Source organism: Apodemus sylvaticus, chromosome 3 (assembly GCF_947179515.1).
Source record: "Apodemus sylvaticus chromosome 3, mApoSyl1.1, whole genome shotgun sequence".
In the NCBI taxonomy this organism is placed as follows: Eukaryota; Metazoa; Chordata; class Mammalia; order Rodentia; family Muridae; genus Apodemus; species Apodemus sylvaticus.
In genome coordinates, this window is record NC_067474.1 from 48,922,260 (window position 1) to 48,937,010 (window position 14,751).

Sequence of the window (14,751 nt, forward strand, 5' to 3'; positions counted from 1 at the left end):
TTCTTTCCCTAATGTATTTAGGCTTACTGTCCTTGCCCCAAATACTTTCTTTCCAGCTCTTTCCATAGTTAACATGTTTCTCTTCGGGTCTCAGATTATCCCCTCCCTTCACTCAAGTTATCCTCTTACCCTGCTTGTTTCATTCATAAAATTCACAAAACCATATAATTGTATCCTTGGTCTGAAATCCTGAGTATGCTTAATGAGGGGAGCCTTCAGCCAGCGCCCTCTCCCCTTTAATGCCTTGATCAGAAACATCATACCCTTGCCAGACAGACGGATAGATGAAATGTGTCTGCGACACACATCTTCAACCTTGATGACCTAGCACAAGAGACAATCCACGAAAACCTATATCACCGTATTTGGCAATGACGGTCGCTGCCCTGTCCTGCTGAACAGGAAAAGCCCAATTGTACAATCTCAATGGCATGTCACGGGAGAACAGAAGGCTGTCTGAAGCCATTCATATGGTCCTTTGCACACTGAGTTTTACTCTTTTTTTTTTCCTGAGTTTTACTCTTAACAACAACAAAAATACAAACTTGGTAATCCCGAGATGTGTGTCAAAATTTAATTAGCTATAGCGTTTGGAGACATGATGTTGTCCTGGCTTTGAAGTTTAAGTCATCCAACTTGTAAAGAAACTCTGAGAGAGGAAAACGGAGGGAGGGAAGGAGGAATGGGGGAGGGGAGAGAAAGAGAGAGAGAGAGAGAGAGAGAGAGAGAGAGAGAGAGAGAGACTGTTGCCTGTTGCACATTGGAACTTCCTTGGAAGACAGTATTTATATCAAATCCAGGATGGAGTCCAGCATGCCTTTCAGTTCTGTCTATGGCCATCCAGGTCACTCCTGTCAGCCTGTTTTCCAGGTCTGGCTAAACGGTAGAGACTGTGCCTACAGATTATTTCCTCTACAGTTCCTGGTGCCTATGCCTCTAATGGGAAACGCAGGCTTGGATCGGGCTCTGGAAATGTAAGGGTAGTCTCTGCACACTAAGTGCCCCTGAGCATGCCAGGGTGTGAGTGTACTTTTCCCTACTTCAGATGACAAAAAAGAAAAAAGAAAAAAGATTCTTCCCCAGCCCAGCGAGCTGCTGAACTTTCTTCTACAGGGGAACATGAGAGAAAGCACTGAGGCCCTGCACAGTGTCTGTCAAGGAGCTGGCAGAGACATCAGTCTACCCAGAGCAAAGGTTTAAGGACCAGCTCAGCAAAGTTTTGGGGTGGACTCTCCTGTAAAGAGGTCAAGGGAGGGGCTCCTTGCCTAGACATCCTCTAGTGTGCTCTCTGGAAGGCCTCAGAGAACACCGTTGCCAGGAAGTCGCACCAGGTAAAAGTTTTGGCTTCTCTTGAGCACAGACTTGCTGCTGCTTTTCGTTTGAGATGCTGTGAACATTTTTACAGATTATGTTATATTTTCTCTTTGTTTTGGAAAGCCCATGGACAAATTTCAAACTCTGCAATAATTGCCATTAGACATTACGGTGTGCACTCGCACACTCTGGTTATATCTTTGACTTTCTCTTATTTTCCCTCAAGCTTGATTTCCATAATTATTTTTAAAAAACAATTTATGTTTTTATTTTTATGTTCATTGATGTTTTGTCTGCATGAATGTCTGTGTGAGGTGTCAGATTCTCCAGAACTGGAGCTACAAACAGTTGTAAGCTGTCATGTCGGTGCTGGGAATTGAACCTGGGTCCTCTGGAAGGGCAGCTAATGCTCTTGTCCACTGAGCCATCTCTCCACCCCCCTTTAATTACTTTTCTCTGGTTTGGTGGGCGGGTTTCTGCTCCTGTGACCTTGGGTACGTTACTCAGCACTTCAAACCTTCCATTTTCTTCCTTTTAAGTTGAGGGCAATAATACCTAAGCTATATAACAGCTTTAAGAATTTTTCTTAAAAACTCCGGTAAAGAGCTGGAGTTATAGCTCAGTGGTTTGTGCTTACGTAGCATGCACAAGGCCCCAGCTGAGGGTCCCAGGACCACCACCAACTCAAATAGAAAACAAGCAAACAAACGAAACAGTAAAATGTTAGGGCTTAGTAATTGCTAGATTATTAGAATCTTCTATTACGATTCCTAGCTGCACAGATTACATGGAAAGACAATGTATCCGCTCCTGTTATCAGATTGTGAGCACTATCATTAATGTGGGCATACTCTCCTCTAACAAACACTGACCACTCCCGAGTTACAAAGCACAAAAGGTTCTGGTGATTGACTCAAGAGTTACACAGTTCGGATGGACCGGAGTATACCGGAGTATACGACAATATACTCATCCATTCCCTAAACACTTATGTATGCTATGTGCTCAGTGCATAAGGCAAACGTAGCCAAACAACTGCAAGTGTAACTTGATGTGTCTGATGATATACAATAAGGAAAAGGGAAAAAAAACCCACAAATATATGAATTTCATGTATGGAATGAAGTCTGGCCTCTCTCGGGCCACTCATTCTAAGCCAATTCTTTCAGTCTTTGGGCCTAAACTAATGTTTGTGTCGTTTGTCATAAACCTGATATCATCAGGTCCTGTAATCTGGGAAACAGAGTCTTAATTTGTACAATTCAAAAAAAAAAAAAAGTTTGTAAGCCGGGCGGTGGTGGCGCACGCCTATAATCCCAGCACTTGGGAGGCAGAGATAGACGGATTTCTGATTTCGAGGCCAGCCTGGTTTACAGAGTGAGTTTCAGGACAGCCAGGGCTACACAGAGAAACCCTGTCTGGAAAAAACAAAAAACAAAGCAAAACGACAAAACAAAAAAACAAAATAAGTTTGTAGAATAGTAGGCATCTTAGGCCTAATTCAGCTTCTATTACCAAAAAGTTTCTTGCCAGAATGGAGAAACCCTTGTGACAGCTAAGGGAGCTTGGGTTGGAGCAAGGGTAACCTGGGGTCCCTACAATGCCTGTTCCTTTACCGATGGGAGGGGTGCCCTCATGTGCAGGGGCAGAAAGGAAGGAGATGTTTACACAACTATGGGAAACTTAGGTGAAAAAGTTGAGGTGAAGACAGCCTGACTCGGCCCCACTTGACCCCTCAAGAGCCCTGTGACCTTACGCCAGTCACCTCCCCCTCCCACCTCAATGGTTTGTCTAAATGCCCCCTCCGTTGACATGGAGGGGGCATTTAGACATAAACCTTTGAGGTGGCTAAGAGAGTCTGTGCTTTAAGGCTACTTTATGTCAGTGTCGGCAGGAAGAGAAGACTCCGTTCCTCACTCTTGCTTGGACCAAATTATCCCCAGACACTGCTTTCAGCTTCGCTGTTATGAAAATGAGGAGTTCTGTGATTTGCATCAGATGAGTCAGGCCTCTGCTGATGTAAGGAAATTTGCTCTTCATTAACGGCAAGAAACGTGACCACAAGCAAGGCAGCAGTGATTAAGAGAGGATAGTGCCTCGTCTATGGACCAAGAATCATCCTGTCTGATCCGTTACTCACTCCTCAGCTACCAGCACACTCAGATACACGCCTTCATCCACTGGGATTCACAGTGGAAAGGAAAAGATTGTCCTGGTAGGTGACATATTTCACCACTATCCTCTGAAAGTCTTACTGCCACCCCAGGGCAAAATGCCCCAGAGAAGACAACAGGAGAGTGAATAAGTAGATAGAAGCTATTGTGACAATCCCCAAGTCAACACAGTCTTTATCAACTGTGCATTTACTTATCCATGAATTCAACTGTGATTGTCTAGGCACATTTTCTAACCTTCAGATCGTTCTTGTGCAGGGAGTTGTAACAATGCACGGTCTTCAGCAAAGCTGCAAAAGACCACTGGTGTTGATAAGTCTAAAGAGCCTCCCAGGAGATAAGATAGATGGATGACAGCTACTGCAAACACTAATGGTACAAAGACTGGGTGAACTGGAGGAAAGGTCTTTTGCGCTTTGCTCATACAAGTTGATATCCAACCAGACTTGAGAAACATAGGAAACCCCATGGCTGCTCTTATTCAACAAACAGTTGGTGTCATGATTACAAAACCGTGGAAGTCACATTTCTAGTCTGGAGGGTAAGATGTGAATCAACCCAAAAATATGAACCGAAGACATCACTGGAGTTAACAAAAGTGTTTATGACTTAACTGGCCTTTGGCAGGTCAAAGAAGACACATCAAAAATAGCAATGGACACTTCGGTTGCCTCCTATCCTTCTGTGAATTCCTCAATTACATCAACGACTTGTCCTCCTCACCCCAAACCAAAGAGGAAACCAAGGTCTAAGACCTGATCATCAAGCATGGCTTTGCTATCTTTATTTAGTCACCCAACAAATAATAACTGTGCACTTAGCTATGTGTCAGGTGCTATACTAGGTTCCTAGCCTAGGTACCATAGCCTAGACCTAGTGAACTCTCTCTTCTGGGCCTCATCTTTGTGAAGAACTTTCAATCTATATTTTAAAACCATTACCCACAGATGAAATCATTCAGTTCTAGAGGCAGACTTCCAGGGTAAAATGTCAAAGCCATTTTGATAAGACTGTTTTAAAGATTTAAGAAACACAGTGTCTCCTATGCCTATCTGTAGAGGTCCAGCTCTCACAGTTTCTGTGGTTTCTACCAGGCCACCCAAAAGGGCAGCAACCAGCAAACCCACCGCCATACCTGCCATCATGGACCTGTGCTTCTACAGGAAGAAGACCTCAACAAGGCCACCTAGCAGACTGATAACTACTGCTGGGGATGGGGTGGGGGGTCGGGGGTGGGAGGTGGGGGATGGGGGGTGGGGAGTGGGGAGGTAGGGGGTGGGGGGATGGGTATGATGAGATGCCAAGCCCCCTTCGCTCTCTGGCCTCGCTTTCCTTGATGGGACTGAATTTTCATAATGTTCCAACATTGTGCCTGGTCTAGCCGCTGATCCCTTACACTGGGTGCAGGTTAGGCAGGACCCAAGGGGGGGAGGGGCAGAGGATTCTGTGAGGAGCTATCCAGGAAGGGAAGCAATGAGGATGATCTGTCAGAGCTCATAAGTTTGCTCTCGCATGACCACACTACACAGCCAGGTCTCAGTGTTAAGGAATCGTACTGCCTTTGGGCTCAGTTACCTCCAAAATAGCACAACTGAAATAACTCACTCTGGGCTAACGGAATAACAAAGATGGCCAACAAGTTATCAGGACTGGAAACCTGTCCTTTCATAGGAAGCAATGCATCCTCACAGTAGATCCTATGTGCCAGTGAGGTAAATACAAACTAGTTTGTCAAACAAATCCCATCTTGCTCATTAGTGTTAACATTATAATCTGCAGGGACGCACACTTTATCTGATTACAGGGTAGCCCCTGTTAATTGTGTTTATTCTAATGAAAACAATACTACCTTAATGTAAACTACCTCAGAGCATGGCAGGAAATAAAGGCAAATATAATGGGCACAGAGCTGGCATCTCAATGCACATCCTGCTAATGACAGAGTTGACAGCTGAGACAGATGTGTGCATAAAAAAGAAAATGTTTTCTCAATAGCCTTTTCAATTTCTGAAGTATATTCAGATGTCCCAAACGAGTAACTAATGATCCGATAATGTTTCTAATTAGAGTAATTAGCAATTACTTGGGTAGAAAGTGTATGAGCTGTGTAAGTGTATGTGAGTGTATGCATGTGGGTTCACCTGTGCCCTCTTTGTATCTGTCCGTAAACGATGCCAGCATTGACAAATGAAGTTAGACGCCACTCTCAGGAGATGAAGGGAAGGCAAAGGAAAAGCTTCTAGAAGAGGGAGTGTCCTCTTCGATTTCATCAGAGATCAATGGGAGCTCTCATGGCTAGTGAGATTGCCAGGCCAGATAAAATAAAGATAGCAAGTTACATTTGGATCTTGGGTCAATGGAGAAAGGGTTTTCTTTTAGTACAAGTATGTGTGAAATATCGCAGGCATATCCTGTAGATTTATTTGCTAAATCAGGCAGTGCTAATGGCCAGAGAGAGGTGGGCATGCATGCCAATTACCTCTCCTCCTGTTGAAAATACTGTCGATATTAGTACAAATTAACATCTAAAGCACCTGAAGACCGAGGGCCACCCACAATTACATGTCTGTAATTGTAAGTTCCTTGACATCAAGTAGTACACTGTATTCCTCCTACAGGACCTGGGTCATGAGTCATAATGCCAAAGTCTTAAAATGAAGTTTTAAATAAATAAAGATATGAGCCAAGGGGCGGGTTAAATAAGAAAGCCACTCATTGCAGAAAGAAAACCCAGTAACTTCTGCATCTGCTGAAATCTTCTTCACCCATGGGGAGAAACATCTTAGTGGAGCAAGGCATGGCACCCGAACTGTCTTCAACAAGTCGAAGTATCCTAAACAGAGTGAACTAAAGTGCTTGGAAAGGGATGTTTTAAATTAGAGATCAACACTTATATAATCATTTACTGCAAAAACCTATAATCAAGGAAGGCACGGCATAGCGAAATGGCAGGCAGCACTACCTGGAACCACTTAACCTAGAAGGCTTAGGTAGAAAGTATCAGGAGTGCGTGTGTGTGATCACAAATGTTAGTAGGTATGCATTAACATGTTGTTGTATAAAAAGCTATGGTATCAGTACACCGAGCTCCGGAATAATTCTACACTGTTCATAGCAACTGACCCGGAACCGAGACTTAGGGAAATTCCCATTTTCTGTTTAACTAGAGGTGTTTAAGTTTATTGATTCTGTTTTACATATACAACACTTTTCTTTTATAACTTTACTTTCTCTTAAAGACTTTGGCTTTTTAAATAGGAAAACAGTGGCTGACCACCTGAAAACTTAATAAAACAGGTGAATAAAATGAAAAGAATAAGCCGGGCAGTGATGGCACACACCTTTAACACCAGCACTTGGGAGGCAGAGGCAGGTGGATTTCTGAGTTCGAGGACAGCCTGGTCTACAGAGTAAGTTCCAGGACAGCCAGGGCTATACAGAGAAACCCTGTCTTGAAAAATAGAGAGAGAGAATATCTGCAATATTTCCTGTTTTCAAGAAGCCAGTCCACAATAACCCAGAGTTTAAGAAAGCCACTCACAATTAGCTTCTGATGCAACCAAATGACTAGGAAGAATTTTTAAGGCCAATTTTCAACCATAGTCTGCTATTGTTGTACAACTCTCGCTGTTTCTCATGACAGTGGAGTACCATTTTAAATCCACTAATTTCGAAGACGTTTATTAACAAAAAATAAGAACATAAACTAAGGTCTTTGAAAGTCCTACTATGCTACGTTCTTTTAAAAAAAAGGAATCCATTTGATAAGACCAGAATCCAAAACCTATTGGTCAAACAAGGAAGGCATCACCTCTGGCAGACACCCATGCCAGCAGAGTCATAGCAGCCTAGGTAGAGTCAGCTGGCTGAAATGGATGACCTTTTATCCAAATGCCTTATGGGTGAAAAACAAGCAGAACAAACAAAATACAAAAGATTCTGGAACGACCAAGTAAGAAGAAAAAACAACGAAGAAAAAGTTTGTAAGTACTGTATCTAATTTAAATCTGTATCTAAACTGTATAACAAAGAGGTTGCATAACACTATAACAGACAGCGACTAATCAAGCAGAGAAATTACTTAAATATACAACCCAGCAGAAGACTGCTAAGATCTAGGTGTATGAACTGCGACCCAGAGATGAGTCTAATGACAGGAAAGAATAGCTGTGAAATACTGAACTCCAGTGTCAGAAGAAAACCACACCATTCACCTGCACTTTCTAAGTTGACAAACTAGGCCTATCGTCTTTTTTTGAGATCCAGAAAAATTAAGAAAACAACAAATACACCACCAACACACACACACACACACACAGAGAGAGAGAGAGAGAGAGAGGGAGAGAGAGAGAGAGAGAGAGAAAGTTAGTTCTAACAGAACTACATAAGCTTCATACAGAAGCTTAATATGTCAAGATTGGAGTAAATTAAACTATGTCATTGCTAGTGACCTAGTTATCAGTAATCATAGTTATTTGGTTAATGACTAATTTCAATTAACATAGAAATTTGACTATAGGATCAGGTACAAATATGTATATATATATATTCCAGAAGAATCATTATGTCTTTGATATGAGTAGAATGTTTTTTTTTTCCAATGTTGGGAACTGAACTTGGGGCCTTGTGTGTGCTTGACAAACTCAGCCACACCCCCAGCCCCCGTGTGTCAGATTTATTACTTATGAGTCTTCAGTCCTGGGATGGGTCACCTGGGAACCTAAAGCACTGCTTTACTCACCTAAAAAAAAAAAAATGCCTGGAGGCAAAGGAATCTAAGTAAGAAAGCGCCTCCCGCAGAAGATATACGGGTATATAAGGCCATGAAAGAGGAGCTAAAACAGCGCTATCAGTCCTGGGTGTTGCAGATTTTTTCCCTTTGGAAAAAAATACTAAGCACCAAGGCTGAGATGACTCCAAAGTATTTATGGCTGGTGGCCCTGGTGGCTCTGTGCACTCCAGCCATCCAATCTCTGAACTGTGTTTATCTGGATCATACCATCTTAGAAAATGTGAAACTTCTGGGCAGCACCCTGACCGGCTTTCCCTTAAGATGTCTAAAAGATATCACAGATTTTCAGTTTTCTAAAGAGATTCTGCCGTACCTGCAGCATATGAAAAAGGACATAAACGCGATCTCCTATCGTATATCTGCTCTGGCACTCACGATTTTCAATCCTAAAGGCGCCACCTCCCAGGTGAAAGAGGAACACTTGGAACGTATCCGATCAGGACTTTTTGACCAACTGCGGCAAGCTCGGGAGTGCTTCGTGGAGGAGGAGAGAGAGAACAGGGAGGAGGCCAGTCCATCACAACATCCTCACTCAGGGGACTTCCTGACAGTCTACCTGGAATTGAGCAACTATTTCTTCAGAATCAAAATGTTCCTGAAAAATAAGAAATACAGTTTCTGTGCCTGGAAGATTGTCGCAGCAGAAATAAGAAGATGTTTCATTGTATTTTACAAGTTCAAAAGACTACTCAAAATGAAATCAGGTATATTTCCAGAATTACATTCCCCACCCCCATAGTTTCCCCCTTCCTCTTAAGCACGGCTGTGCAGTGTTTGATGGGACAGTGTCCTCAGTTAGCCTGGTCCTTCGTGTAATGTTTGCTGTCTCTGAGGCTTGACCTTGGTAAGTCAACTACATCCATCTCTTTAAGAAGAGTCAGTGCTGGCTGTGTTACTCAGCGCCTGGATGAACCCAGGAAATTACTGAGGCAGTCCTGGAGACAGGTCGGAAGGAGTAAGGTTTCCTTTCCATCTTCTCCCCCGGCCACTTTGCTCTGACCATTTTCTATTGGCTTTCCTCTACCATCTAAGAAAGTTACCAAGACAGCAGTTACAAGGCAGGGAGGAGGTTTGAAAAGGTAACATTTCAACAAATCATCTCTCTGGCTGCCAAGATTGTTTATTTTATGAAAGTTCACCACATTAACAGTTTATACCCAATCTATAAATGTTTCTTTTTTTTTTTAATCATCTTTTTTTCTAGAGGAAAAAAACAAATGAGATTATTTGTCAATTTGGTTTCTTGACATTTAAAGAACGGTAAGTTGTTGCTTTAAAAGTCAAGGTTCATAGTGAAATGTGGATAGACAGAGACAGACAGACAGACAGTAGAATCAGTTGGCTACTAAGCTCCTCCTTAACACCTGAGAGCCCGTGATTCTAATGCAGCACATGTATCCTGCCTGGAGTATTTTGCTTAGATTCTATATCTAAAGGTATAGAAAAGGCTATGGACATAGCTCAGCGATAACTGTACTTGCCTACCATGCATAGGGTATTTGAACTGGATTCCCAGATCTGCAGTGGGGTTAGGGGAAGGCATAGGAATTAGTGACAGTCTCTCAGAGCGGGTGGTTTTCTATGTGCATGCGCCTAAAGTAAAATGTCTAAAGTCATACTGTGGTGGAATTCTACATTCGTGCACAATTTCCCCAGCTAGAAAGCTATGTGCTGTCATTTAAGCAAATAAGGCACTCTAATAATACCTGGTACCTTAATTACGTTTATCTTTTTAAAGTCACTTTGTAATCCAGATTACCTACATTATTTACATAACTTCTTCTGTTTTTATTCGGCACCTAACTAACTAAATTTTCTTCTTCTGTTCCCCCGCTCTGTCATATTTCAGAATCACCCACCTTCAAGCAAGAACTTAAATAGAAGCTGTGACTGCTCAAATGTCCCCAAAGACGTTTTATTCTAAAGCCGTTACCAGGATGCTGCTGATGCTACCTTCAGATGCAAGACTTTTCAAGTTCAGGGCTCAAGACAGGGCAGTCAAAGAAAGTTTTATATTAAGCAAAAGACAAATTTCAGTGGAAAAGTTAGCAGAAAGGTTAACTTTAATAAAACAAAAGGTGTTGTGGAGTATGGCATTTATGTTACTAACAAAAACAATCAGTCACTAAAATGAGTGAATATATAATCTATTTGATGAAAAAAAAAAAGCTCATTAGTAAGGTTGTTTTAGATTGGGACTGGCGGTGGGGAGGGAGGCCGGATCTGGGACTGCGGAGCAGCAGACACAGCTTTTTCCATTCATTTCTCTGCTGCCTTTGCCAGACCTCTACGCATCCTGCTGAGATGGCACCAGTTACCTAGATTATAGCTGCTGCCCTGCCCTGTGTTTGCTCTGTGCGTGGGGAGAGACCTGGCAAAGTGCGGTGGGAACGTAGTTCAGTGGTCAAGTGCATGCATGGCTGTCTGAGGCCCTGAAGTTGATCCCCAAAACTTCAAGGAGAGAAGGACATGGTGAAGAGAAGAAGAACTGGCCAAAAAAGCCAAACAGTTTCTAATCAGGACAGATAGTTTGATGGAAGTCACGACCGCATTTATAGAGTACATCTTAAAAAAAACCAACCCCCCCCCAAAAAAAAACAGAGACCAAGCTCACCAAAACAAACATAAACGATATAGAAATGTTAATGGACAATATGAAAATGTTTATTCTAACTCTTGATTTCTAAAAAGTGCTAAGTAAGGCAACAATAAAACATTCCTCTCCTAATAACTCCACGGAAATGGAAATCCAATGCTAACAAAGTGAGTACAGTGTAGGTTCTCTTACGCGTGGCTGCGGAGCCGATACACCAGCATGTGTTTACTATGAACATATTGCAGTCTTCAATATGGTAAAAAATGAACCAACCCTACATTATCTCCAGAAATAATGTATTCTAAGGAAATGACTGGATAAGAAATATATATGTCCATATATAGCTAGGTAAATGCATATATACATACACACGCACACATACATGGAGAAAGGAAAGAGTTTTAAACGTTTTATCTACGACTTTTCTATTTTTCCTACAATAATTTTTCCGGATAAGTCTTTTTTGAGTTCCAGAATTAACGAAATTGAACACCCTTATTTTCCTCTATAATGATTGTGTTTTCCTTTTTGGCTGGGCCAAGCCCCGACTTTAACTTTAATGATGCCTTCTGGTACTCCCTGAGCAAACAGAACCTAAGCAGTACTTCTTAAACAGGTCGTTTCTTACTTTGCTGCTACTGTTAAATTTCAAAGAAATCCGAACTTATGGGCCCTTATCATTAGTGTATCTTGAGCACTTCAGAGAATTTGCTGTTTTTCTTTCCACCAGCAACATCTAGAAATCGTGGGGTAAAGTTTCTCTATATATCCTCTCTTGAGTTTAACAGTCTCTCAAAGTACTTTTAAGTTTAGGGGCGAACCAAGCCTGTGAGGAGCTCAGAACTTAAACTATCTGAAGGACGGTTGGGATATAAGAACACTGGCTTAACACGCTGCGGCCCCATCCCGAGCGAGGGTGGAGTGTTGCGGAGGGACATAGGTCACAGGTGGCTCGGTATAAGACTCTCTTTCTCCCCTGAGTGGGAGAGGAAGGGTGTCAAGACTTAGAACCGAGGGTGGGTGAGCGGGGAAAGAATGTTTCAGCATCTCCGAGACTGTCTAAGGCTGGGAATTCCACAGGAAAAAATGGCAAAGACATCTACAAGGCGCAACAGGTGAATATGATCAAATCCCCTCTAGTCGACCCTCGGGAAACAGTTCCGGTCCCTGCTGGCTTTGGGAGGCGACTTTGCTCTTGCCAAGATTGTTTAATAAGTAACTCACACACGCTAAGTGCACTTGATGGAAACACCTAACTTATTCCGGGAAACCTGACCTCCTTTAGTCTAACAGGCGCCCCCATCTGGAGAAATAGGGGCTACCCCAAACCACCTGTTCTCGGGCAGATGAAAACCAGAACTGTGCTCTGGCCGCATCTGCCCTTTGGACTGCGTCGTCATGGCCTGCTTTTTCAGTACAGCTGGGAGAAATTTGGGTCTTAAACTTGGAGCCTTGGGTGAAGTCAGAAGCCCAGGAACATTTCCCAGCTAGTCACGACACCATTTCCAGACAGTCTTTAGCTTTCCCAGGTTAGCTGCAGGCTCCACTCTTTTGTAGTCAACGGCCAGCCCCTTAGCCCTCAAGGATTTGCCACCCCTGAACTTTCCATAGAGACGAGGTGCCCTGCCCCCGGCTACCGCCCGGGTTGTGGGCCCTCCATACGCGTTTAGCTCGCCGCCACTGGACCTTTGGACCCTCTCGCAGATCTCCTGGCTTTCGAGAACTTTGCCTCCACTGTCTCGGCTCAGATTCGCTGGGGATAAGATCTGAGAAATGCGCCCTGGGCCACAAGCAGCCTAGGAGGCGGGCTCAGGAACAACTTTCCCTCCGCCTTCTAACCGCAAGCCCCGGGTGGGGCGGCCTAGCCGGGTCCGATCGCCGTCCTTCCCCAGCGGGGATCCCGGACCCGAGCCTGCGGAAAGGCCAGCATGGAAGGCCCCACGAGCGGCGAAAGGGGCTTCCTTCCCCGCTGGAGCCCCACCAGATGTTAGAGGCGCAACAATAGTGGAACCGCAGAGAAACAAAAGGCCATTCACCGGGTTACTTGAGAATGGCTCTGTCGCCCCGTCTCTGCAGGGAAGACTTCCAGAGGGTCTAAAAGGGGGGTGGAAGAGATCTGAGTGGTCTAGAGCCTCCGCCACGCTCCTGGAGGCGGGAACCGCTCTTTACCACTAACCACTCCATCCTGGGGGTCCAGTGGTGGGGAGGAGAGATCAAGGGAAAGTTTAGTTTTCACCTTCTCTAGTGCAGGAAAGGGAGGGGCAACGATTCCAGATGTTTGACAATTGCTGGTACAAAAGTTGAGCAAAATTTATTTATTCTTAATACCCCTCCCCCTTCATGAGGCACCGGTAGCCGGGGAGGACAAATCAAGACTGCGCTGTAGCCCTCCCTACACAGCCCCAACGCCGAGCCTACTCTGGGATGCAGGAGCCCAGAAGCGTCCCCCTGCTCAGACGCACTTTTGTAAAAGTTTCTCTTCCCGCCGCTTCAGGCCGACGCGCACCCCACCCGCATCTGAGATTCAGAATCGGGTCCGGATGAGATCTGCACCCTGAAGGGGGCGGGAGGGGGTGTATTTTAGATCAAAGCCACAGACCCCTGAGTGGGAACTGGACTCACATTCCAGCCCGGGAAGTGCGTACCCGGAGGCAGAGAGAAGCCAAGCAGCCCGCACTGGCTAAACCAGACTCCAACCCCGGAAGCTCGCGGAAGAGGGGTGAGGACTGGGGTCCCTAGGTGTGTCCCGCACCTCGGCCCTCCTGGGCACAATCAGGAACTGCGACTGCGCCTCCTCACCACTCTTGGAAGGATCTCTTACCTTGGGGTTTTAACCTTCTGCCTAGGGCTCTGCTGGCTTCCTTCACGCCGGGGGCAGCTTCTGGAGCAAGAGAAAAAGAGCGAGTTCCTCCAGCCGGAGCAGCGATGCTTGCAAATTCACGCGAGGGGTTTCAGGCCAGCACGCGTGACTCCAGATGCAGCGGCCACGGCTCTGATGCGGCCCCACATGCACCCAGCGCGCCGCGCAGCTCGCCCGGGCGCCACTGCAACTCACCGGCTCAGAGCGGAGTCCCCTGGTGGCCTTCTCTGGAAAGGCAGCTACGCGGGGGCCAGAGGAGTCGTGTTGCCTTTGAGGATCCTCTAATCTCCACAAGAGCCTGAGACAAGGAGCAGTCTAAGTCTCTCAACTTTGATCCGCGATCCAGTGTAGCTAGAAGGATATCAGAGTAGAAAAGATGCTGTCCGGGTTGGTCTTTGTTAACTTGACACAAACTTGATATATCTAGGAAGAGGGAATTTTGATTGAAAAAACATCCTCACAAGATAGCCTATTAATAAGTTTGTCCAACATTTTCTTGATTAATGATTGGTGGGGGGACCCAGGCCACTGTGGGTGTTGCCAGTGTTGGGCAGGTAGCCCCGGTGTGTATAAGAAAGTGCCTCGCGTGGATTTGCAAGCATCCCTGCTCCGGCTGGAGGAGCTCACTCTAGGTCTCCTGTTCCAGAAGCTGCTGCCTGTGTGAAGGAAGCCCTCAGGGCCCTAGGCAGAAGGTTAAAACCCAATGAGAGTAAGCCAGCGAGCAGCGTTCCTCCATGGCTTCTGCTTCAGTTCCGGATTCCAGGTAACTGCCTTGAGTTCCTGTTCTGACTTCCCTTGATGGTGGACTGTGCATAAGACACATAAACCCTTGCCACCTCAAGTTGCTTTTGATCATGCTGTTTTATCACCGCAGTAGACACCCGAATCTAAAGTCCATAGAGTGCTTTTACCAAGGCACCCAGAAAGGGCCAACGGACTTAAGCCTCTCCAAAATTCTCTGCCAGTTGTAAAATGCCGTGGACTGCCTGAAACACCTTAGAACACAGCATTGAAT

At 44.9% G+C, this 14,751-nt stretch overlaps 2 protein-coding genes across 2 annotated transcripts in view; one reads left to right on the forward strand and one right to left on the reverse strand.

The window, feature by feature from the left end:
* The window catches only part of Mob3b (MOB kinase activator 3B), a 196,514-nt gene extending 181,983 nt beyond the window's left edge, over positions 1–14,531 (reverse strand). The window contains exon 1 of the mRNA XM_052176231.1: positions 13,698–14,531. The gene's annotated coding sequence lies outside the window, so the exon portion shown is untranslated. The remainder of the gene's footprint in view (positions 1–13,697) is intronic.
* Ifnk (interferon kappa) lies at positions 8,399–10,273 on the forward strand. Its single transcript, XM_052176232.1, has 2 exons — positions 8,399–8,984; positions 10,130–10,273. The coding sequence occupies exons 1-2, from the start codon at positions 8,399–8,401 to the stop codon at positions 10,159–10,161; spliced, it is 618 nt and encodes a 205-aa protein (XP_052032192.1). The 3' UTR covers positions 10,162–10,273.
* Positions 14,532–14,751: the final 220 nt, after the last annotated feature.

Excerpts from the sequence above, each read along its gene's own strand:
- Ifnk (XM_052176232.1), top strand. The coding sequence starts at position 8,399 with ATGACTCCAAAGTATTTATGGCTGGTGGCCCTGGTGGCTCTGTGCACT. Across the intron at positions 8,985-10,129 it reads ACTACTCAAAATGAAATCAG|AATCACCCACCTTCAAGCAA; the intron begins GTATATTTCCAG and ends GTCATATTTCAG.